At 41.6% G+C, this 25,064-nt stretch overlaps 2 protein-coding genes across 6 annotated transcripts in view; one reads left to right on the top strand and one right to left on the bottom strand.

Moving 5' to 3' along the window:
• Nucleotides 1–25,064, top strand: part of LOC135498061 (uncharacterized) — a 133,705-nt gene that overhangs the window by 69,441 nt on the left and 39,200 nt on the right. For 2 of the 5 annotated variants that reach the window (XM_064788211.1, XM_064788215.1), the window contains 3 exons: nucleotides 4,646–4,912; nucleotides 9,694–9,942; nucleotides 18,111–19,582. In XM_064788211.1, the coding sequence (XP_064644281.1) occupies nucleotides 4,646–4,912; nucleotides 9,694–9,906 (480 nt within the window). In that variant the 3' untranslated portion in view covers nucleotides 9,907–9,942; nucleotides 18,111–19,582. Of the gene's footprint in view, nucleotides 1–4,645; nucleotides 4,913–9,693; nucleotides 10,773–18,110; nucleotides 19,583–25,064 lie in introns of those variants that run through there. The other 3 variants (XM_064788214.1, XM_064788212.1, XM_064788213.1) reach the window with 3 other exon arrangements.
• On the bottom strand, nucleotides 12,747–14,961 carry LOC135497665 (ATP-dependent DNA helicase PIF1-like). Its single transcript, XM_064787497.1, has 3 exons — nucleotides 14,580–14,961; nucleotides 14,199–14,476; nucleotides 12,747–13,955 (listed from the first exon to the last, which is right to left on the bottom strand). The coding sequence occupies exons 1-3, from the start codon at nucleotides 14,959–14,961 to the stop codon at nucleotides 12,747–12,749; spliced, it is 1,869 nt and encodes a 622-aa protein (XP_064643567.1).

Here is a 25,064-nt window from a genome sequence, read left to right as displayed (position 1 = left end):
AATCGCTTTCCAAGATGAAGATTCAAAGCCGGGATCGGAGAAAGTTTTGACATGGATAAACAGTCCTACATAATTTAGAGCGACGGGTCTTTCGTTGTTTCGAAATTGGATCCTTTTGACTCAATTAAAACCCGGCCAATTCTAAAGATAATTGGATGCAGGTGGTTGACCCCGATTCCAGGTCAAAATAAAAGATAACGTGGTAAAAAGTGTAGAGAGAAGTGTAGATTCGAGATTGAACTGGATGCGAGGATGCATATGATATTTGTGGAGGCCGCCATTGTTGGGATGATGGCGGGGACTTTCCCAAGTTTTCTAGCACTGAAATTGCATGTTGGATTTTGAAAAAATATCGTGATAAGTAGAGGGTTTAATGCTTTTGGGAACTTTGGAATATAATCTTCTGGGTTGTTAACTGCTGCTACTCACGTAGGTAGGCCAAAATATTCATGTGTTCTGAATTAAATAAACTTTCGTCCCGCCCACCGTCATTGCGTCATTGGTGACACACCCTTTCACAACAATGTGCAATGTAATATTTTCCGATGCTGCCAAACGATTTTACTTTTCAATCGTTGCAAAGTCGCTTCATCTATCGAAAACTTTCTCGTTTCAATATCATTTCAGCTTGATAATCGTTACAAAATCGTTGCACTTTTTTGAAGCAATGAATTCCGGAACGATAAGCAAGTGAATTTTGGTTGCTATTTGCTAAGCAAATTCCTGCGTGTGATTTGGAGATAATCTAGATGTAACTGGCGGCTTTCATGGACCAGTGCAGTTTTTTGGGCGGGAATGGCCAGCCAAACATAAATGGGCCCATAGAAGACCTGATATCCACTCAGAAGTTCCTGGGTCATTTCAAATGTTCGCTGTGACTACAGTAATGAAAGGCAGTGTGGCTCTTATCTACTTACCCTTTAACATCCCTTTTCAATTCATTCTGTCGCATCTACCTGAGCCAACAATGACCATTGCGTTGACCTGGATTTAACTTGATTTGAATTTCCTGCTCTTGTAACTCTGAGCATTTCAGGGCAAAAATCATCTCCTGTAAATGAAGGTAGAAGGTTATAGGTTTGTGGGATTTTAACCAAAATTATCCACAGTTCGGGTCTCACTTTCTTTGTTTAGTACAGGTAAAAACAATTAGAGTTAATTTGCAAAATAGGCAACTGTTTTGAATTACATGCAGCAATAAAATCATAAAATACACATGCTATGGTGCTGGTTTTGGTGTTTCTGGAAAGGTTTTTTTCAAGCCCTTTCCAGAAATAACAAGTTGTACATGATTGCATCACTTTCCTTTTTTTTGTCATACCTACATGAACATTACCCGAGGTGAGCACATGGTCCTTGGACCATTTCATCTTTATTTCTTCATAATTTGGCAGGCAGCTATGTTGGGTATCAAATTTTGCTATTTTGAAGCCTTTGGTTGCAGCTGGAGTGAGTGAATGGCTGGTGTATCTAATAAGCCTCTGATATACATATCACCCAGGTTTTCGATATGACCTATTCTTCATGGTCATATGGTTCAAGCTCTTAAATTTCACTAATAAGTGGCACATTTTGTCATTATTTGTCCAAGAGTCTTTGGTGTATATGCGTGATATAGCCATACCAATATGTAAACAAAATTGAAGTTGAATTGAAAGAGACTTACCAGGTATTTTCCATGTTTTGTACATTTTACACATGTATTTCAGCTTCTTTAATATTATTTTTTTAATATTATTATTTTCCCAAAGTGTTTTTCTGCACCTTAAAAAAAATGGTTTAAATCTGCTCCAGTGTCTGAAATTGCAACATGAACTTAGCTCTAGATCTGGACCTTGCCTCTCAACCTGCGAGTTTAAAATAATTTCCCAAAATTACACTCTCCTGGTATCCCATTCTTCAAATTGACTCGGAGGTCAATTTCTAGTTTGTTCATTTGTCTATGTGGCATCATTACCAACCAATTAAATTAAAGCCAACATAAATTGCTGTCAATGGGTTTTCCTTATTTGGTCACCCTTACTCATCTTGTGTGTCATTCGAGTTTTCGTTCATTGGTGGGTGTCACTGGTGATTATGCTGTGCAACCTTGCTTCCACATAGCTTCAGGTGTGGAGTTTGTATGCATCGTTACTGTATACAATCCCGTTCCCAGTAATGCGCAACGGAGATAAATTCCCAACTTCCTTTCGGTTCTCTTATCTGCTAAGTACAGGCTTTGCAGTTTGCCAAAGAGGGATTTTACTGGCTGGAAATGCTTGGAAATCACATCATGGATAAGCCGAAATCATTTTTTTTTTCGTCTCCCTTCGCGCTTCCCCCAGCTCACCCTACGGGCGACCATGGCTGTCTACCACTGCTTTATCCAGTTTCACAACCAGCTCCGATTCCCATGCCTGCATTATTTTGATGTGGCCTTAGAATTTTCAGCATTTCAATAATATCAAAGAATATATATTGAAACTGTTTATGAATGTAAGAAGGAAAACCATCCTGAAAAAATTTTATGCAATGTTCATCATACATTATGACCCATATGAAACAAGTAGTCTTTAAAAAAGACTGAAAGGGTGGTTCAAATTGTTGGCAGGGCAGGGACTGAGGTTTTTGCGCATATGATGGGGGCAATCTGGGCAGGAGTTGTTGAAATGTGATGTGGTATCATCAGAGGAACCTGTCATAGATGTTTTCATTGTTAATCTATATAGGTAGCAGTGTTCAGGAGAAATTACCGACACACATACTGCATGAATTGAATTAGCTGGCCAACACCAGGAGATCAAAATAGGCCTATATTCATCATTATACATGTTCTAGGATGACTTGAGAAATAGACGCATGATCAGTCCCATAGGAATTTGTCCGCATTCAGTAGGCCTATGAAGCTTAGGAATGCAATAGCGAATTGATCTGTAATGGCTTATTGCTAGAACATGTATAATGATAAATATAACCCTATTTTGAACTCCTGGTGGTGGCAAGCTAAATGTATACAGTACTGTATTTACCGTAATTCAACTGGGTGGCGCACCAAATCAGGTGATTCGAAATTCCCACCACGTTTACCTGCGAACTCAACTGGCAACGACAACGATTTACACAGCGCAGATTTTTTGGCGACTAAATGTTGAATATCTGCAAAAATCAAGTTGCTAATCCACCAAATCAGGATGAAAGGCGAATATCACTGTTAATGCGATTCTGCTGTGAAAAAGTGTAGCATTTGATGGCGCCAGCAAGCTAAAATGTGTACATTCACATCGTGTATTGACAGCTTGACCTCCACAAGCAGACAACCGACTCAATATAAGATTACTGCGCTATACATCGGCGATGTATGGAACAAAATGGGTATTAAATAAATCATTTATTCAGCAGGTTGTAGCGGCTATTAGTAAATTCAAGCGGGCAAATCAAGCTGAGATTAATCTAAGGGATCTAGGCAGAATAGTAATTTGTCTTTTTGGACGTTACAAACATGAGAACTAATTTGTTCACGCAGATGCAAACATGGGACTATAGAGGAGTAAAAACGAATAACCAAGCACTGATGGTGGTTCGCAATCGAACCACCAAAAAGGATTTTTGGCTCACCGTTCCGGTGAGTCCATACAACACTGCAGTGTCTGTCGTCCGTCATTGTCGTCCGTATCCCATTTCAAAAACAGTGGCATTTTCTTAACCGCTAGGGCTATGGACTCAAAACTTTGTATGCGTGACCCCCTAGGTCAGATGACCTTTGACCCTGAATTTCGGTCCGGTCTGATTCTTAACTTGGCCAACAGGGGTCAAAACTGAAAACATAAATAGTGTGATATCTCACTTATTAGTGATTTTTTATGGTAGGTACTCCTAGCAAGGATATATCACATATCATACGTGTTTTTGATTTGACCTACTTTTCAAGGACACAGGTCAAATGGCGTAAATTTGCCGTTTGAGTGTAACTGTATTATGTTTCTTAACTGGTAGGGCTATGAGCTTGGAAGTTTTTATGCATGACCCCCAGGTCAGATGACCTCTGACAGCCATTTTTGGTCTGATCTGATTCTTGACTTGGCCACCAGGGGGCCAAAACTGAAAACCAAAAAGTGTGATATCTCACTTATTAGTGATTTGTTTTTGATGAAATTTTTATGGTAGGTACTCCCAGCCAGGACACATCACATATCATAGAGGTTTTCGATTTGACTTATTTTTCAAGGTCATAGAGGTCAAATGGCGTAAATTGGCCTTTTTGAGCGTGACAGTGGCACGTTTCGAAACTGCTAGGGCTATGGGCTTGAAACCTTGTACACAAGACCCCCTAGGTCAGGTTACCTCTGACACTTAATTTTTGGTCTGATCGGTTTCTCGACTTGGACACCAGGGGGCAAAAAGTGAAAACCTAGAAAGTGTGATATCTCGCTCATTAGTCATTCGTATTCGATAACGTTGTTATGGTTGGTGCTCCAAGCAAGGATACATTGCATAATATACAGGTTTTTGATTTGACCTACTTTTCAAGGTCCATTGTCAATTAAGTCGTTACCTAAATACCGGTGAGCACAATGGCCCCTGGCCTTTTCATTAAAATATTTGTGGCCTGAGTAAAGCTAAATTTGCCAACTTTTTGCCATCTTTGCATGGTTCTCTTTGTTTCCAGGTGAAGCAAAATGTCAAGAAAAGAGACACTAGTTCTACACCACCCAAGAAAAAACTGCGATCTACAGATACGCTACCAGCAAGCCAGCCAATCACTAGTGATTATGAAAAATATGAGAGTGATGTTGGATCTCCAGATTGTCTGGAATTTCCTCCTTGTTTACGTGGACAGCACGGTATTGAGCTCTTAGCAGACGTTGAAAATTCCTGTTTGGAGCCTACACTCACGAATTCAATGATCCTTGGCATGACTGTTGAAGCTACATTTGTGAGTATAATAATTCACCTTTGCTTTGGTAAACCTCGCATAACACAGACTTCTCTTATAACATATGGGCGGTTATTTCCGCATCAATAGAGGTTGTCTCAAATAGACATTTTATGTCGTGTTATGACTCGAATAGACGTTTTGGTGGCGCTTGTTTTAACAGAGACATACCTGAAATAAACTTATTGTGTCGTATCTCAAATAGACATACACTCGAATAGAGCATTTATATTTTATTTTTATATTGTCGTGTTTTCAGCTTTTTGTTAATAACTCAAATAGACGTTTGGTGTCGCTTTTCAAATAGACATACACTCAAATAGACGTTTGGTGGCGCTCGTATCTCAAATAAACATATATTGTCGTGTTTTCAGCTTTTTGGCTCACCGTTAGGGGAGTCTATACGATAGCCCTGTGTAGTCGTCGTCGTCGTCGTCGTCGTCGTCCGTCGTTGTCCGTATCCTGTGTGGCACGTTTCTTAACCGCTTGTGCTATGAACTTGAAACTTTGTACACATGACCCCCTAGGTCAGAGGTACTCTGACACTGAATTTCGGTTAGGTCTGGTTCATGACTTGGCCACCAGGGGGCCAAAACTTAAAACATAAAAAGTGTGATATGTCTCTTATTAATGATCCGTTTTCAATGAAAAAATGATGGTAGGTACTCCTAGCAAGGATACATCACATATCATCGGGGTTTTGATTTGATGTACTTTTCAAGGTCACAGAGGTCAAATGGTGGAAATTGGCTGTCAGGCCGTAACTATGGCACGTTTCTTAACTGCAATGACTATTGATCCCAAATTTGGTACACATTTACCCCTTAGTCAGGTGATCTCAGGGACCGAAGTTTGGTCCAATATGATTCACCACTTGACCACTAGGGGGCAAAATCCAAAAACCTTAAAAATGTAATTATTCCTTAACTTCTTGCCCGATTGCCACCAATTTGATATCATGGGTACATCTAACCACCATACAGTATATGTCACACAGGTTTTTAATTTGACCTTCTTGTCAAGGTCACAGAGGTCAAATGGCGTAAATTGGCCGTCGGGCCGTAATTATGGCACGTTTCTTAACTGCAATGACTATTGATCACAAATTAAGTACACATATACCCCTTGGTCAGGTGATCTTAGGTACTGAAGTTTGGTGCGATCTGATTTTCCGTTTGGCCTCCTGGGAGGGGGCCAAATCGTAAATTCTTCAAAATGCCATTATTCATAGTAATTACTTGCCCGATTGGTACCAATTTTATATCATAGGTACATCTAATTCTAAGAACCATTTGATGTGTCACCCAGATCTTTTTTGATTTGACCTACTTTTCAAGGTCACAGAGGTCAAATGTACTGTAAATTGGCCATTTTGGGGAAATTGTAATTGCTTGGACCTACATCAAACCTAACACTACATGACACAATACCATGCTCTTTATCCATCTTTCCTCCGCATGAGGTGAGCACAATGGCCCTGGCCATTTCATTGTGTATAACTCAAATAGACGTTGGTGTCGCTGTTCCGCAAAAATGGAAGTTCCCCAAATAGACGTTGTGTGGCGCTGGAATCAATTTGAACGACGGCAACAGCGATATTGACATTATCATTGCAGTAAGCGGCGGCGCTATAGCATGTATTGCATGTAAATTTGATGTACTTGTTTCTCTCTTCTTCTGCCATAGCTAAATACACTGACAATCCAAATACAATTAAAATGAAATGGTATTAAGTCTCGATTTTCCTTAGATACGCGCGCAAATAGCCATGTGCACTGCTTAGAGCAATTACAATAATATCGTCGTGGCAGATAAACCAATTACAAACTTGCTCCAGAATTGCCACACGCCAGCGCCACACAATGTCTATTTGGGGAACTTCTATTTTTGCGGAAAAGTGACACCAAACGTCTATTTGAGTTATACACAAAAAGCTGAAAACACGACAATATATGTTTATTTGAGATACGAGCGCCACCAAACGTCTATTTAAGTGTATGTCTATTTGAGATACAACACAATATGTTTATTTCAGGTACGTCTCTGTTAAAACGAGCGCCACCAAACGTCTATTCGAATCATAACACGACATAAAATGTCTATTTGAGACAACCTCTATTTATGCGGAAATAACCGCCCATAATAACAGACTAACTTTTTATCCCCTTCCAATATATTTCTATGGCTAAGTCTATTACAAATAACGGATTTCGCATAAAACGGACATAAATCGCCGGTCCCAATTGGTACGTTATATGTAAGGTTTACAGTGTACATGTTGTTATGAGTATGAACAACAAAAGGTGCTGTCAACTTGACGTCCTCCTTTCACCAGAAATTCAATGGGCCGTTTGAGTGTGTTATATGGCACGTTTCTTAACCGCTAAAGCTATGTACTTGAAATTTGGTGCACATGACTCCCTTCGCCATATAACACTAACAGCAGACACCGAATTGCAGTCCGATCTGATTCTTGACTTGGCCACCAGGGGGCCAGAAGTGGAAACTTAAAAAGCGTGATATCTGTCTTATGAGTGACTCGTTTTTGATAAAAATTTTATGGTAGGTTCTCCTAGCAAGGATACATCACATATCTTACGGGTTTTTGATTTGTCCAAATTTTCAAAGTCACATAGGTCAAATGGCGTAAATTGGTCGTTTCAGTGTTACTATGGCACGTTTCTTAACCGCAAAAGCTATGAACTTGAAATTTGGTACACATGACTCCCTCCGTCATGTTACCTCTTATACTGAATTTCGATCCGATCTGATTCTTGACTTGGCCACCAGGAGGTAAAAACAAAAAAAAGTTGCAATATCTCGCTTATTAGTGACTTGTTTTCGATGATATTTTTATGATAGTTACTCCAAGCAACGATACATCACATGTCATGCCGACTTTGGTTTGACCTATATACTATACATGTAGCATGTTTCTTACCCAGACCAAACTGCGTGTTAAAATGTTGAGGTTGCATCAATCATATCTGGGACAGTCCCAGATACATGGCTACTACGTTGTACTCTAGGTACATTGTTTTCTATGGCAAGGGTCAGTATCAGGCAAGGTCTACCTTAGGGCGCCGGCGGGTTTATATTTTCTCTCGTCGAACAGTGGTCGACAGTGGGTGCCAAAGGGTAACCACATATGAACCAAAGTCAAGAGCTCTTTATTTTCCAAATACAGTACAACCTCCTTGCGGACACCTCTACCAGGCAGACACCTCTACCAGGCGGACACCTCTACCAGGTGAACACCTCTACCAGGCGGACACCTCTGCATTACGGACATGTTCGTTCAGTCCCCTTTTTTTCTAAGTCATTTACTTTAAACAAAACCTCGGTAGGGCGGACACCTCTCCACTCCGAATTGCGGACACGGCCATGATGACTTTTGGTCCAATCACCTCGCAATAACGGACAGTAAATAAAAACAATGGCTTCCCGTGTTCACTTAGATAGTCGATTAGATCTAACAGGTGTGAAGTTTGCGTAATTGATGAACATAATTAGACTTTAAGTTCATTTAATTACATGGTGGAATGAATTTAATGTCCATTGCTTTCCTAATTAAAACCAAATGTATTGTTTAATTATCTTCAATGTTCATCACATTGCCAAGCTACTGTTTACTGTAACATTTAACAGTTGTTTGTCCGCATATATGCATGTTGGCAAATTAATATTACCTCCTCTAGAAATGCCAATAAAGTAATTTCAAGTCCGCATATAAATGGCATCAAATTATTACAGTTAATATTCGCAACTAAATGGAATATGTAATATGTAGGCTTCACGACCCCTGTGTTCATATACATGAACACACTTTTTGGACAATAATGGCATAACCTCCCTATTAAGGACACCTCTACATTGCGGACACCAACGCCCAGTCCCATGGATATCCGCAATAGAGAGGTTGTACTGTATTACACTTCTTGATCATATTTTTGGATAATTTGAAAATAAAACTTATTCGAGCTAAGATCGTTTTTTGGTTGTAAATTAAAAACTTTCCACTTTTGCGTGACAGAATATCAGCTTGCCCTCTATACAGAAAGAGAAATGGTATGGCCTAAGCGAACTAAAAATACGGGTTATGACTGCATCGGTGTAGAAGTCGGCATTAGATATGAAAATAAAACTTATTCGAGCCAAGATCATTTTTCGGTTGGAAATTAAAAACTTTCCACTTTTGTGTGACAGAATGTCAGCTTGCCCTCTATGCAGAAAAAGAATTGGTGTGGCCTAAGTTAAATAAAAATACGTGTCATGACTGCATCGGTGTTGGTGTCGGCATTAGATATGGTTGGCACGTTTCGTTACCAGTGAAGCCGCTGAACTCAAACTTGGTAGACATACCCCTTGGTGACCGTTGTCACTCAGAGACCAAATCATGGCCCGAAAAGATTCATGGTTTGGCCACCAGGGGGTGAAAAATTTACTAAATAAAAAAATGCAATAACTCCTTTAATACTGGTCCAAACATTTTGGAAGTTTTATGGTAGGTACTTTTAGCAAGGACGGATCACATATCATCCAGGTTTTCAGTTTTACCTACTACATGTAGGTCACATAGGTCACATAGGTCAAAGTGTCCCGTTGGCATCACCCTTAGACAGTTGTATGATTGTAACTACATTAGCTTCATATTCAAACTTGGTACCATATTATCAAGTATTTCATTCCTACTGGCCACTGGGGAGCACTAACCTATAACACTGTTGTTAATTTTGCATTTCATAATAACTTTAAACAATGCTTCTCTTTTCTTATTCTAGGTGAGGCTGACCTGTCTTGATATAGAGCTCAACGCTTTCAAGAAAATTCAGGAACAAGAACCACAAAATGCTGTTAAAAGAATAGGAACCATATATTACACCAAAGCATTTGACATGTTGATGAGGGATGGTCGAAAGAATTTGATTTTTATCATGAGATATTTGCTTCTCCTGTCGAAGAATCATTCAGCTAAATGGTTACCCAGGGATTAGAAAAGCAAAGCCATACATTGTAGGTGTTCTATACATGTAAGTCACTTCATACAAAATTGGTAGCTCTTTAGATTTTATTATTGGCCAGGGATATATTGCGAGTTTCTTCCTGTTCAGTTTTGCTCAGGAATAGTCTTTGGTGGCAATCCACTCTCAATGACGCATGACATGAAGCAACTGGATTTCCATTCATTTTGTAAGCATCCAACTGGGCTCAATGAGAAAACACTGTTAAGAGAGCCGAGCTTGCCAAATAGCCACTTCATTTGTGTACAATGAAATATACAGTCTATAACCATAATTGTTATATGGTACATGCTACACATGTTTAGTAAGTTATGAGCTTTTCAGTGATATTGTTTCATCAAAGCAGTCGGGCATTGGTAAATTTCACCTTCTCTGTGGTATACCACTACCAGCATTTATATTGCATGTAGAGCATTCAAACTAGATAGAAGGGTATTATCGGAGGTGGGCATTCACATTATATGAACTGTTAGGTAGCATAGCAAAACTAATATACGTCCAAAAGAGACTAAATGTTTTTTTTATTTGGGGGAGGGGTCTGTACCGTGCCAACTCAAGAATTGATCCAACTACAAAATATTTGTTCCAACTATAGTATGCCAATAAGCGAAGTAAGAAGTTGAAGATCTACCCGTAAGATGGCTCTTCTGAAGTTAACTACCGGGTATCAACCTCGGTTGACGTTCGATCTGGGTAGTTGGCCTATCAAATTGGAAGCTTTCCTGAATGCTTGTCTGTGTCAGCAATTTGGCAAGTTCGGCCGGTTAGAGAGTTACTTTTATAATAATAATAATGACAATAATAATATTTATTAACCCCCAAGATTGGGGAAAAATACAGACTATACCATTATAGTTTCTCTGTAATTTTCGGTGTAGCTTAAAGCCATGCTTCAAGACCAGGTTAAGCCCGGTTTAGATTTGTTCCGAGTGTCCGGGAACAAATGGATTCAATTCCGTGCTTCTATCTCCAAGATCTTAAGTCGCTATAATGATACTTCCGGTAGTTAGGGGCCCGTGATGTTGGTATTAGTATTCAGGTGACTGTTATGCACAGCTGGCGGTAAGGGACATTGGTTGTGTTTAATTGTAATTATATTCCTCAACAAGCGAGTAAAGTTTTGATGTACATGTACTATACATTGCCTGAGATAGGGGTTACTCTCATAGGTAGGGTAGGGACATATTTCCAGCGGGACTTGTTAGTAATTGCTACACCAGGCGTGTCTTTGTGAAAGAGCCCCCTTTCCCTTCAACGGAACCACCCACACTTTTGTAATAGGCACTGGGTGTAACATATTCGAATTCAGTATTTTGGGATGAACATCCCGGCCTGAATGAGACAGAAAACTGAATGGGCAAGAGGTGGGGGTGTTAGATGTGGGGGGGGGGGGGTACCAGCATTTAGCTGTATTGGGGGTATATTACGGCACTGAAAACAAATAACTCAAACAAATTATGAAGAAGTTACCAAAATGATATAATGTGAGTTCACCACCGGTTCGAAAACATATTAATTTGATCAAGCAGTATTCTCTCTCTTGCTTTAGTGGCGAGCGTTCTTACAGGGCATTTCTCAAACCTTGACCACCACAGAAAGCGCAAGTGAATAAGTGGCAGATGGCATTGTCAGGAGTTTTATTAAAAAATTATTTCTCGTTGTCTGATGCATTATTTCAGTTAGACTTGAACTATATTGCTCTACCAGAAAACATGATTTCTACTTTTTGGCTCACCGTAGGGGAGACTATACAACACCGCAGTGTCCGTCGTCCGTCGTCGTCGTCGTCGTCGTATCCTATTTTTAAAACAGTGGCACGTTTCTTAACCGCTAGGGCTATGGACTCAAAACTTTGTATGCATGACCCCCTAGGTCAGATGACCTTTGACACTGAATTTCGGTCTGGTCTGATTCTGGCCACTAGGGGGCCAAAACTGAAAACATAAATAGTGTGATATCTCACTTATTTAGAATTGTTTTTGATGAAATTTTTATGGTAGGTTCTCCTAGCAAGGATATATCACATATCATACGTGTTTTTGATTTGACCTACTTTTCAAGGTCACAGAGGTCAAATGGCATAAATTTGCCGTTTGAGTGTAACTGTGGCACGTTTCTTAACCAATAAAGCTATGAACTTGAAATTTGGTACACACAATTAATAGATGTGCGCTGAAGTGACGGCTGCCCTTCCATTTAGCTCCTACAAAGACTATGTTTTAAACCGTTTTTCCACCTTCCATCAAGAAAATTTTAAGTGGATATGATTTTTAGATATGTCTGGATTGTAGTAGTCCAGGTGTGGTGCAGATTGCTTTTTCTCAAGGAAAGGTTATCTGACTGACTTTTTTTTTGACCAAAGAGGCCATTTTTTATCTGTGAATGTACACAATCAAGTACTATGTGTATTATTCAGTACTAGCGCGGGACCCGTGGGGATGGGGCAATTTCTAGGATGGACTAAGTCGAGGGGTGACATGTTGGGGATATCCTTGAAATAAAGGGTAGAGATCGTTCTTAAGGCAGGAACAGTACGTGAACGTAGTATGAATCAGAAGACGACACAAAATGTCATTTCTATAAAAGTTGGTAATGTTTTGAAAAGTTTGTTGTCAATTAATGAAATGAAATGAAATGAAATTTATTTGCCAAAACACAATCTTTGCGTATAAGGCACGAAACACGAATACAAATGTACATCCCATCAAAATATGAAAACAATAAATTTACAATATAACCACAATCCCACGTTGCTATCGTTGCAGCACATTACAGGTGTATGAAGGTTGGGTAGCATCATGTGGGCTCTTGGTTCAGAGGATTTCCTTATAGACTATATTCTGAGTGTGGGATTGGCTCTGACGAGTTGATGGATTAATTTGCACTGTGATACTGCTGAGTGATTTTGTCCGTGAGAGCGCAACATATAATTGTCCATGGGAGAAGACTGGCTTTGGAAGGTAGATCCCTTTGGTGTGGAATGTTTGGCCTTGGGCCTTATTGATGGTGATAGCGTATGCTAGTCTAATCGGGAACTGGTGGCGCTGTTGTGTGAAGGGCAGGTTTGCATCGGATGGTGCGAGTTTGATGCGCGGAATGAAGACACGTTTGTTGACGTGGGTGCCGGTTATGATATCTGCATGTATTGTGCGTGGATAGAGTGCTACAACTTTCAGTCTTGTGCCATTGCACAGGCCTCCTTTTATATCCAGATTGCGGAGTAGCATAATTATTGCGCCAACTTTTAGTTTCAGTATATGTGGTGGCATGCCTGTTGGGGTGAGGGAGTTCAGGAATTCCATGGGATAGTGTGTTTGTTCAGTTGGGTCTTCGCAAATAGCCGAGTCACTGCTGATGTAGGTTTGTGCAGTCGTTGGTATTTTGTCCAGAATGAGTTTGTTGAGCTTGAGAGCATCTTCGTTTTTTGGTGTCAGTAAGACAGTGTCCTGAATGACTGGGCTAGTCATGTCCTGGAAGACGTCGTTGACTATATCAACGGATAACTTGCACTGTGATGGGATGTCAATCGAGTATGGTATGTCAGTGAGGTTGCTCTGGAGGGTACCGTTGCCGACGGTTAGAAGCCACGTTGAGAAGTCCTGTGCTGCAGCATCGGCACGCATGTTCTTGGTGAGGTGGAAGCGTAGGATTTGAGGCCATAGCGGGGAGTTTTTTATGCAGTTCTCAATGGTTTTTGTACGGGATGCCCTGGGAGTAAATGGTAGGACCTGTCTAAAATCTCCTCCAAGTAAAATGATTTTGCCACCGAAGAGGGTGTTGTTGTTGCCGGTGATATCCCTCAAGCAGGTATCGATGGCATGGAGCGCATGGAGAGGCAGCATGGACACTTCATCAATAATGAAAAGGGTAATGGCACGCAGGTGTTTTGCTTGTGCAGACTTTGGGGTGACGTTGCAGGTGCTTGTATCCAAGATCGGAACTGGCAGTTTGAATAGGCTATGGACTGTGCATCCATTCCTGAGGAGTGTGGCAGCGATTCCTGTCCATGCAGTAGCATGTACCTGGAAATATTTAAAAGAATGTTTCGTTATTGTTTTTAGGGTTGTTGTGATGGCGTGGTGAAAGAATCAAAGAATTAGTGTGGAGAATTAAGTTTTTAGTTAAATGTTTGGAGGCCTGTTGACATGCATCTTTGATTTAATTTTTTTGTTTGATTGCAAAAGATGATGAAAATGCCTTCTCACTTCAGATGTGAAATTTTTATTAACATCTGATCAAGCAAGTATTTTTAGACTGTGTCTTACTTTGATGTTTCTGATGGAGAGCATTGAAATGATCGTGTTATAGACTGTTGTCTTCCCAGTTCCACCTGGTCCGTCAAGGTAGTAGACGTGAGGCTGAATTTGCGAGTTGGGATCGGATGTGTTGATGGAGGCTGTTATGATCGTGTCGACTATCAATCTTTGGTCATTATTGAGGAGCTCGTAGGGAAGGCTTATGTCATTTATTTCTGGTTGGTTGTACTCTGGCAAGTCGTCTGTTGGAAGCGGCGTTGGCAGGTTGAAATGTGAGCAGGAGAGACCTGAATAGAAATGGAATAAGGATGATTTGGTATGATTTGTTTTGAAATGGTTGAAATGGTTTCTGGTTGGTTTTGCTGCAAGACCTGGCAGTAAATTATTTACCAGATTGTGCCAAGATGTTGTTGATGTGTAGTAGTGCCATATTCTCTGCGGTGTGGTGGTTGTGGCTGCGGGCATAATCTTCCATCATGCTGTCTTTGAATTGATGCCATAGTTGTTGTGGGTCGAGAGGATCGCAGTGCGAGCAGATTACAGCAAAGAGTAGGCGTAGTTGGTGTGGCATCTGGAATGTGACTGCCTCTGCGAGTGTGTGCTCCCATTGGGTATCGTCGGTAAGCAAGTTGCGTAGTTTGCAGGCGGCATGGAAGGGTGGAGCTAAGACATCATTGACTGTTCGTAAATCTTCATAGGACTTGGCACCAGGAACGTGGAGAAGAAGTGTTCGTAGGGCAAATCTCTCTGTGTCTTTGGGGTTTGTGGACATTCTTGCTATGATCTTCTCTCCCCCTCTTTTTCGGGGTTTCCATGTTTTGCTTGAACGGTCAAAGACGAAGTGGTTTGGTATATCTGTATAGATGTACTCGGTGGCTGCATTGGTTGTGGAGTTGAGGTGGAACCATGCTGTTAGGAGCGTTTTGGTGGTATGTGCTAAGGCAGTGAATTCTTGTCCTGGTTGGAAATAGACTGTTTGTTGTTGTGGCAGATGTACTGGTAGTCGAACTATGCTATGCGATTGGCTGTGCATGTGGTACTCGGATAGGCGCCATACAGCTTCCGGAGGACTTACATATCGTGTGTCGAGGTAGGTTGTTATTTCATCATGGTCGAGAGTGGCAGTGGCTTGAACCTCTATGTTTGCACTGTCATGGCCTTTATATATATATTTAAATATATATTTGATGCTCTTGACAGTCATGCAGGCCACTAGGTTAATATGGGCATTGTATTTCCGGAGCAGCCATGGGTTGTAGGAACAACATATCTGAAAATAGATCAGGGGAAAGACGTGACGGCTCCTGTCCGATTTTTCAGTATTTTAAAAGGAATGGATAAATTTTTGATGGTAGGGTCAATCGATATTAATGTGTTAATTTTTTTATTATATAATTCTTGTGAGGCTGATGCTTAGGTGAAGAATTTGGATTTGTGTCAGGCTTAGGTTGGCTATTGAGAATTGTGTTCCGGTACTGTTACATTACATTGTATGTGCTTACCTGTTGTCAACTTCGGATGATCCAACTGAAGCGATTGTGCCATTGGGTGATATGAATAAAGAGTAGTAAATGCTTTTATCTAAAACTCCATGTACATTTACACTTGGCCTTTCTGTACAAAATTGAAGTAAAAGCATTTGCTAGCCTTTATTCATATCACCCATTGTCTCGTCATCTGTACTTTGGGTACCCATTTTCTGTGAGGTAGGTTTGTTCGGAGAATTCCTTTGGGAAGTCTTTGGTGCATTCACCGTTATCCATGCACACTGAATTTGGGTTCAAGTGACTGCATGGTCCATGAATCATTGTTCTTGACACGATTTCATACAGTTCTGGGTCATTGGTGCGTGACGGGATTTCAGCGCAGATGAGTGAATCAATGTGTTCTGGCTCTCGAAGTTTGGAGTTGTCCTTTAGGAAAATAAGCATGTGGCAGTGCGGTAGTCCTCTTATTTGGAACTCAATGACATAAACCAGAGCGGCATCTTCACCTAAGACATGTTTGTCTGTTATGTCATGTAGCAGCTCCTTCAGGTTAAGGTGAAAGACACGTGAAACCAAGTCCGGGCGGTGGACAGCAGTCTGTGGTGGTTGGAGGTTGTCTGTTATTGCTGGCCAGCGGGGGTTACAGGTGAATGTCAGGAATAAATCGGGCTTGCCAAATTTGCACACAAGGACATTGCGTCTTGGTAATTTTGTTGCATGTTCTTCCGTGAAAGGAGGATGGAAGTATGACAACTTTTCCTGGTGTGAGGTGTCGCTCAATAGATTGTGTTTGGATGTGGTCCATGATTCCTTGGTACTGGTCAACTCGTAACGCCTTCTGGTTCTTTTGGATGTAGTCCAACCTTGATGCCTCGGTTTTTACATACGCATCTGTGATGTACTGTTGGAATAGTTTGCCTGCGTAGTGCAGGGGTGAGAACCGAGCACGGCAAGCAAGACGGTAGGAGTAGAATTGCAGAAGTGTGACCTTGAACCTGGTCTTTGTTTTGTGCTGTTCATCGTGCTGCATCCCATCAAACCAACCGAGATCACCTCTTGGAAACAGGAGAGGGTACGTCATGGGGTCACTGTTGGGGGATATATATGATATTCTGCGGGCGGGCTGGTTGCGGGGTTGTACAATTATATCTGGTGCTGGAGGCACACCATCATTGCCTACAAATATGGCAGCGACTTCGTCAAACCTTGGCTCATTATATCGGCGTTGGTCTGGGCCACGTTTGAAGGTCATTGTGACAGACTGATTGTCTTCAGCGTGATCTTGTTCTACGGCAGCCATTTGTTTGAAGGCGAGGGCAAATGGATTTAGGTTTGAAAGGAGAGTCTGCAAGGTGTTCATGATATGTTCTTTGCAGCCATTGTTGTTAGCATTGTTCATTCTGGTGTCAGTGGCCTCTTTTCCTTCAATTATATAAAGCTGTCCGTACTTTGGTTGTGAGTTGTCCTGCGGATGTAAGGTTCCAATTCTATGGTAGAGTTGGCCGTGAATTCGATAGCAAAATGGGCCTGGACGTTGTCGAGTGAAAAGTTGAGCAGTAAGAGAAGCAAAGCTCATTGCACTATTGTACTGTCTAATGTTATTGCGGAAGTTTAGTGCATCAGGAGTATTGCCTTGTAAAAGGGTTGTTAGCTCTTCTGGGTATGGGCTAATCTCTGGCAATTGGACCTTTCCATTGTGACAGCAGTTGAGGGATTCATTAGGGAAACGTAGCGCATTGCAATGAGGGCATATGCGTGTCATTGGTCCTGGAGTGAAGGGCATTGATGGGATCGAACCGAGCGTCTGTCCAGTATTGCATCTCGTATTTGTGGCATCGTCGGTTACTGGAAGGGGAGGAATGGGAGATGTAGCAGTGAATTACAAAAAAGGAAAAGAAGATAAAGTTTAGTGTAAAAAATTTAATACAAATTGAACACTATGAACAGCAGTATTTAGTAGTGATTGCAGTGGTTGTAAAGAATTACTGGAGAATCTGACAGGAGCTGTGTCGTCTTTCAAGGTGGCAGCACCCACATTGTAATTATCATTGTAGAACTGGTGATGCCAGTTAAAAAGACATAATGGCACTTGACCGATTCTCCAGTAGTTGATATGGTTGAGCAGTTTTTTCAGGAATGATGATGCCAGGCTTTTCAATTACACAGCTTTACGATTAACATAAATGTTGTTTTTGCCCCACCCCTCCCTAATTCTATGATGACAGTTAGAAAGACATAACGGCACTTGACCGATTCTCCACTAGTTGATATGGTTGAGCAGTTTTCAGGAGTGATGATGCCAGGCCATTCAATTACACAGCTTTACGATTAACATAAATGTTGTTTTTGCCCCACACCTCCCTAATTCTATGAGTATGAGTTTATGCATCATTAATGATATTCATGGCGGTCTGTTCCGTGATTTCATCTTCAGCTTCAGCTTGATGTGCGATGGGAACATTTGAAGCAGAGGTAGGCGTTGGTGTGCCAGAAGGAGCGTGGTCAGTCATGGCTGTGGTGGTGGACATAGTAGTTGAGGTTGTGACAGCAGTGGAGGTGGACGCGGAGGTTGAGATGGAGACAGCAGCAACGGACTCATTATTGTTGGCAGGCTTGGCAGGCTCGTTGGCTACATCAAGATCAGTTACACTTGATGATTGACTCAGGGTGAGGTCGTCATTGTCGTCATCGGACTCTGAGAATGGGCGGAACGTGGCAGCCTTCACCGGCATAAATTTGGGTGACTTGACAGGGGTGAACTTCGTTGGTGTTGATGCTTTCTGTGGTGTGGTTGGCAGTGATGACAGTTTCTTGACCTGTTCTCTCAACCGATTGCATTCTCTGAAGTCGTTAGTCAGCTGCCTCTTCATGCGTTGCATGTCACCGACCATTTTTGACATTTGGTTGTCGATATGATGGCGTAGAGCTGGGAGCTGCTTCGCAACAGCAACATGGTTTTTTTCCAGGAAATTTACCTGAATCAATGCCAGTTCTTTACATGTATCATCTTGCAAGTGCTGGAGCTGTTGGGTGAGGGTTAGGGCTTGGCAATGGCTTGGCTTATTGAAGGATGTCATCTGAAAGTGGAAATGATATTTGATGGGCATAATGTACACAAACAGTAGGCCGCTATCTTCCTGCATTTGTGTATTTTATTTGGGCGTGCAAACTTCATTGTAAAGAAAAACATGATTCAGGCGTACATTGTCGCACGTTGACATCGCACATGGACAGTGCACATACAGCGCATGCATTATTGAGGCATGTACATTAATGCATGTAGGCCCTACCGTACAGTACATGTCCGTCCATAAAGATGAGACTTTGCGACCCGAAAAAGCGGCCGGTGCTTGCTTGTTGGTATTTCTTCGCATTATAAGTGCATTTCATGTACGTATGACTGGTTAATGAGGAGTCATTGATCATGTTTTGGCCATGTTTTTACCTTAGTTTGCAAATAAATGGAGTTTCGGCTGAGGACGTCAGGAAGAACAAAGAAGCGGTAGGCCTAATGCTAGCCAAACTACCCGATCAGAGGAGAGTAAAATTCTAATGTGTAAATTCTTTTTCTCTTGCAGGTGTTTCATTGGGTGAGGTCAAGTTTTGAGTAAAGTAAAGATAACCCTCAGATTTTTACCCTAGGGTAAAGGTAACCCCTAATAAACTCAAAACTTGACTTCTCTCCGAGGGTAAAGTTTACCTTGAGTTAACCCGGAGTAAACGCTGGTAAGTTGGTAAGTTTTACTCAAATTATACCCCAGGGTAAAGTCTACCTGAGCAAAGCAGCCATCTTTGTTAAAAGTAGAAGGAAAAATGCATTAGGGTAATCTTTACACTATGGGTGTTAACTCATAGTTTACTCGGAAAGAAGTCAAGTTTGGGGTAACCATTTGGAGGCAAGAAAGAACCTGTCAGACATGTTTTTTATGCCAGTCTTTGTTCATGCTCTTGCCCAACAAAGGCATGAGAATTATTTTAGGAGGCCAGCTTATAGTGAAGAACCGGTGCACAGACATTTACGGCTAACAGATGGACAATTCGATGAAATATGTGCGGAATACCATAATTGGAGACAACAACAAGGAGGAGGAAACAGGAGGTATTTATTCTCTGTGAAGAGAATGGAGACATTTTTGCTGTATTTGGCCTCTGGTGGCTACCACCGACAAATTGGATACACACAGGGTATAGCCAAATCAACAGCCATATTACACAGTAGGGAAGTTTCAGACTTCTTTTTGGATATAGCTGGCGAGCACATTGCATTTCCACGGAGGGAAGAACTTGACCAGTTAAGCACTAGCCTTCGGGATATAGATGGTGTTGAAAAACATGTTGTCATGTATTTGGATGGTGTAATCATAAAAATTCAGCGTCCAGATCATGCTGGAGACGCTTACTACTGTGGCCGGCCTGGTAAAAGCTGTGACTCTATAAACACCCAGTATATTGTTGACAAGTTTGGCAGAGTACGTCATCTCATCACAGGGCTTCCAGGAGCAACACATGACAAGACTGCTACAGAATGGGGTGATGACTTCATGAGATACTTGGATCAACTTCCGGACGATGATGTTGTGCTTGGTGATGCTGCTTACCGGAATTTGCATCCTGCTGTTTTGGTCCCATTTATAGGAAATAACCTTCAACCAGACCAGTTCGCTTTCAACAATCGCTGTACCAGAATTCGTCAAATTGTTGAACGTACCATTGGGGCATCTGAACTCAAATGGCGCATGAATCAAATGAAGGAGAATAGGTATCCTGCCAAGTATGGCCCCTTATTTGCTGCCAAATGTACCATTGCAACTTGTGTGTTACATAATCGATACACCAATTTCTTGGGGTAACATCTGTGGTCACAACCCCAAGATGAACCTAATTACTAAGTTATAGAAAACAAAGATAATAGTTTGTATTAACTCTGAACTTTGTTCAATAAAAACTCTAAGCAAAATGCACAACCTGTACTCTAAAGACGGTGATTATCTTCCATCAAAAAATATTTTTGCTTTCATATCTTACCTCTACACGAGAAACAACTAAAATATGCCGGTACAAAATATGATTAAGGCAAGTGCTAATCAGTGGATAGAATCAAGAATCATTCTTAATTAATCATGATATTGATAATTACTCATGGCTACGCCAGTGAACAGAAAAATGTCCAATCGCAAATACTCTTGCTAAATGTTACACACCATCAGTTTGTGTTTTTACCAGTTTTATGAATGAGACGCGTCTTTATCGGAATGTAGGAATGTCCTGTAAGTATCCTGTATTTAGCACAGTTATGTATCATAAACGAGAAAATAACTTGTTCTTTCAAAGAAGTTTCTCTCGATCAATCGAAATGTTTTAATCCATATCCGAAACGTTATCCAAGACAAAGTTTTCAAACTGGATTCCAGTGGAGTGAGCAAATGCTTCCCTGATCAAGCGAACTTCCCCAACAAGGGATTGAAGGATTGCATTTTGTTTCTGCAGTATCTCCAGGTATTTCTCTTGCGCATTAACAGCTGAATCCAGGAGATCAGGCTTTGCTTTCTTTGATCCTGAACTTGTTGTAGCTTTTTCACGACCTTGAGTTGTCACACGTGCAGATCCAGAGGCTTTGGGGGTAGAACTGCGGCTACTACATGCAACAGGCCCCTCGTCAATCTCCAAATCTTCGTCTCCCAAATCTACTGATGATGGGCATGGGCTGATGGACCGTTTCTTTCCCGCCTTGAAAAGTTGGACTGGTCTGACTACACCAGATGTTGGTGTAATGACGACATCTGGACGTGCTGCTCCCCCTTTTGGAAAGTACAAGTCATAGTAAGTCTGAAAGCAATCAAAAAGTTCCTCCGAGTCCCTCAATTTCAGACTTGGCCGTAGTTCATCAGTGCCAGTCCCCGACTTCATGTTCTCCTTGATGACCGTACGGAACTCTTTAGCCAGGTTTTTGACCATGTTTTCAACAACAGTTCCTGCCACAGAAAAAAGATCTCCTACCTCATTGAAAAACTCACTAACTGTTTGATTTCTTTTGGCCTGCTTGAACCGTTCATGATTATCAGTGAGGTAACTTAGAGCCTCGATCATTTTCTGTTCATTCCAACGAAATCTTTTCTTCTCTTGGTCCATACTGGAGGCAGTCATACTTCTTTCTGTGTGTCTGTACTTCGGAATAATACAAGTAGCACTGCTTATGACATAGAGCATGCACATGAAGCATGTGCTGTGTGTAGAAATGGGGAATTCCCAAGGGTTACTAAGGAGTTATCTTATAGTTACTTTAGAGTTACCCTAAGGTATACTAAGAGTTTACTCAGAGTTTACCTGTATCTGGGGTAAAGAGCTCAGGTTAACTCAATGTAAACTCAAAGTTAACTCAATCCGGTTTTACTCAAGACTTGACCTCACCCATTGTAGGCCTACTATAGGGTTGCTAATAAAAAAAAAATAAAGTGGTGCATAAATGCAGTCTGTATTGCTACGCCCGACACCATAGTATTTACCTTTTCGAAACATTATATATCCTTTATCGATTGACTGATTGACTTCTTACTTCCATGCCAGTCAAAAGTGCTGACGGCGAAATGTGGTCCTAAGGCGCTCTGACAGTCTCTCATTTGTTTACGGTCCTGGCGCAACTTCCCAATGTGTAAATTCCTTACAAATTTTGTGACCTCTTCTATTCTTAATGATAGGGTTGCTGATAAAAAGAAATAAGTCCAGCAACCAAAAGTATCAAAATACATTTTTGTTTACATTTGATCTGCACACATGCGTTTGTTTACAATTTCTTTCCCCGCGAAATCTCGAAGATCAGGTGACCTACAATCGTGGATTGAAAATAACATTAACCTTGGTTCAGCAGGTCAACACGTGTACAGGCTGTTCCAATCATCCCCCTACAGCCAGCCGTTCAACAGGTAGTGTTAGTCACCCCACAGTGAGTGCAGGTGATTCATTAATCCCCTGCATAACTAAACAGCAATGGCTTGGCTTCCGTGAGTGGTAAGGAGAATTGACCGTGTCCGATTAAAAATCCCTCATTACTGCTCCGCTGAAGTAAATTTCCGAAAATAAACAAGACGTTGCATCAGGATAACATATCACCTGCAAACGTGCAAAATTTCGAGACGAAACACGACCCCCAAATGGCACTTTAGCGAGCCGCCTTATAGTATTATGATATAGATACAAGGAATCGCTAGACATTCTAGCGATAACTGAAACATGGCTTGGTACTGATATCGATGATGCTGTCATCCATGAACTTAAACCACTGGGTTACTCATGTGAACATGTCCCGAGACCGGGTTCGAGAGGTGTGGGTGGAGTTGCATTGGTCTACCGGTCAACTATGAGTGTCAGTGTGGTGGACTCCTCCGTAAGTTCACCTTTCACACACTTTGAATTCATGGACTGCAAAGTTAAATCGAACGACTCTGAATTTTACCTCACAGTAATGTATCGTCCATGGCCTACCAAGGTAAATGGACTCAAGACGTCTTTTTCTTCACCAAATGGGCATCTTTCCTGGAGAGATACACAGAGATTTACGGGGAGATTCTTTTGGTCGGTGACCTAAACTTTCACCTTAACGATATAAGTGATGCAGAGGCGAACAGGTTTAAAGGTTCTCTGAATGCTGTTGGCCTTGTTCAGCATGTCAAGGATACAACACATTATCTCGGTAATACACTTGATGTCGTGATCACTAGGCAGGATAGCTCGCTTGTTCGCTCGACTCCGTCCGTATCAGATCCATGTTTCTGTTACGCACGAGGAAGACCTGTGCGTGACCATTTCTCTGTGTTTTTCGACGTGAATGTGGAGATTAAGCGACAGCAGCAGAAAAGTGTGACTTTCCACAAGCTGAAATCCATCAATGTAACAGCATTTAAGTCGGATATTGTTTCAGAAAGCGGATCCATCTGTTGCAGTAATAACTGAGGCGTACAACAAAACACTGGTCTCTCTTGTGGATAAGCACGCCCCAGAAATGACCAAGACAATAACCCTGCGGCCGGACACAGCATGGTTTAATGACGGCTTGAGAGTTGCCAAACATAGACGTCGGAACCTTGAGAGAAAGTGGCGGCGCACTGGACTCACAGTTGACCATCATGCGTACAGAGAACAGTGTGCTGTGATGAACAGACTTTTAACAACTCAAAGAAAGAGTATTTCTCGAGTAAGGTGGATAATTGTGGTAGAGACAAAAAAGCCATTTTCAAGCTCGCAGGGCACAGGGTTATATCTAGGATTTCAATAGGGCATGGTGCTTAATTATAAAAAGGGGCAGATCATTTATAAAAGGGGCACCCTTCAAGGGTGTTGAAGGAAAAAGGGGCAAATGCAACGCGCCGCAATTACCGATCACCAAGCTATGCTGAAAGCTTGCATCTGACCACTGAAAATTATCAAGTGATTTATTTATGTAATTGTGTATCATGCTTTATGTTGTCTATGTTGTCATATTGCTTTCTAGTGATAAGTCAATGCCTAGTCTATCTCATCTCTTTATTCTGTCTCTAATATTTGGCCGCCAACTGAGCCAACTTTGGCCTCCTTCTCCTTCGCCCGCCTCTTTTTGCCCGGCATGATTTGATAGTTTCTTCAACTACCACCAGTCTGCGCCACCCTTCGTCCTCTTGCACGTGGCATTGGTGTGACGACCTCGCGTTCAGTGATGAATAATGTGCAGATGGATATACAGGTAGACGTTCTGTTGGCGACGGCTGTTGGTGAGGTAGACCCATCGCTAGCTTGAGGCTCGCATTGGCGGATTGGATTGCGCGCTCCCGGTAACTGCATAAATTATAGACGACGGCACATGGCGGCTTGTAGATAAGGCATGGCGATCATTTGTTGAAGATAATAACGGGCTTGGCGGATTAACTGGGGGAACATTGGCGTCAAAAAAAGGGCAGTATTAGCGGGATTTGAGATCAAGGGGCAGCATGGGGGGACTGAAAGGGGGCATGGCCCAGCGCCATTCCAAAACGGCCTAGATATAACCCTGGGGCAACTGATGGGCAAATCCGAGGAAGTTGTGCTGCCTTCACATGAGTGTGGAAAGTCATTGGCTGATGACTTTAATGAGTTCTATTTGAAAAAGATTGAACTTATCAGGGAAGGGTTGGAATGTTCCAACGCTTCTGACTCTGTAGTTGACCCTTTAGACAATGACAGTGCCTTCATTGGTACCAATTTAAATTCATTTTCTGAGGTGTCGGAGTCCGACGTAAAAAAGATCATCCTTAAATCTGCTACAAAATCATGTGAACTCGATCCAATTCCGACATGGTTGTTAAAGGAATGTATTGATGAACTATCACCCGTGATCACGGCAGTAGTTAATGCATCCATGCAGGATTGTCAAGTCCCGTCT

The sequence above is a fragment of the Lineus longissimus genome, chromosome 13, assembly GCF_910592395.1.
Source record: "Lineus longissimus chromosome 13, tnLinLong1.2, whole genome shotgun sequence".
Classification (NCBI taxonomy): Eukaryota; Metazoa; Nemertea; class Pilidiophora; order Heteronemertea; family Lineidae; genus Lineus; species Lineus longissimus.
This window is presented reverse-complemented; position numbering and strand designations above follow the sequence as displayed.

Excerpts from the sequence above, each read along its gene's own strand:
- LOC135497665 (XM_064787497.1), bottom strand. The coding sequence starts at position 14,961 with ATGTCCACAAACCCCAAAGACACAGAGAGATTTGCCCTACGAACACTT. Across the intron at positions 14,477-14,579 it reads CAACATCTTGGCACAATCTG|GTCTCTCCTGCTCACATTTC; the intron begins GTAAATAATTTA and ends ATTTCTATTCAG. Across the intron at positions 13,956-14,198 it reads TCTCCATCAGAAACATCAAA|GTACATGCTACTGCATGGAC; the intron begins GTAAGACACAGT and ends AAATATTTCCAG.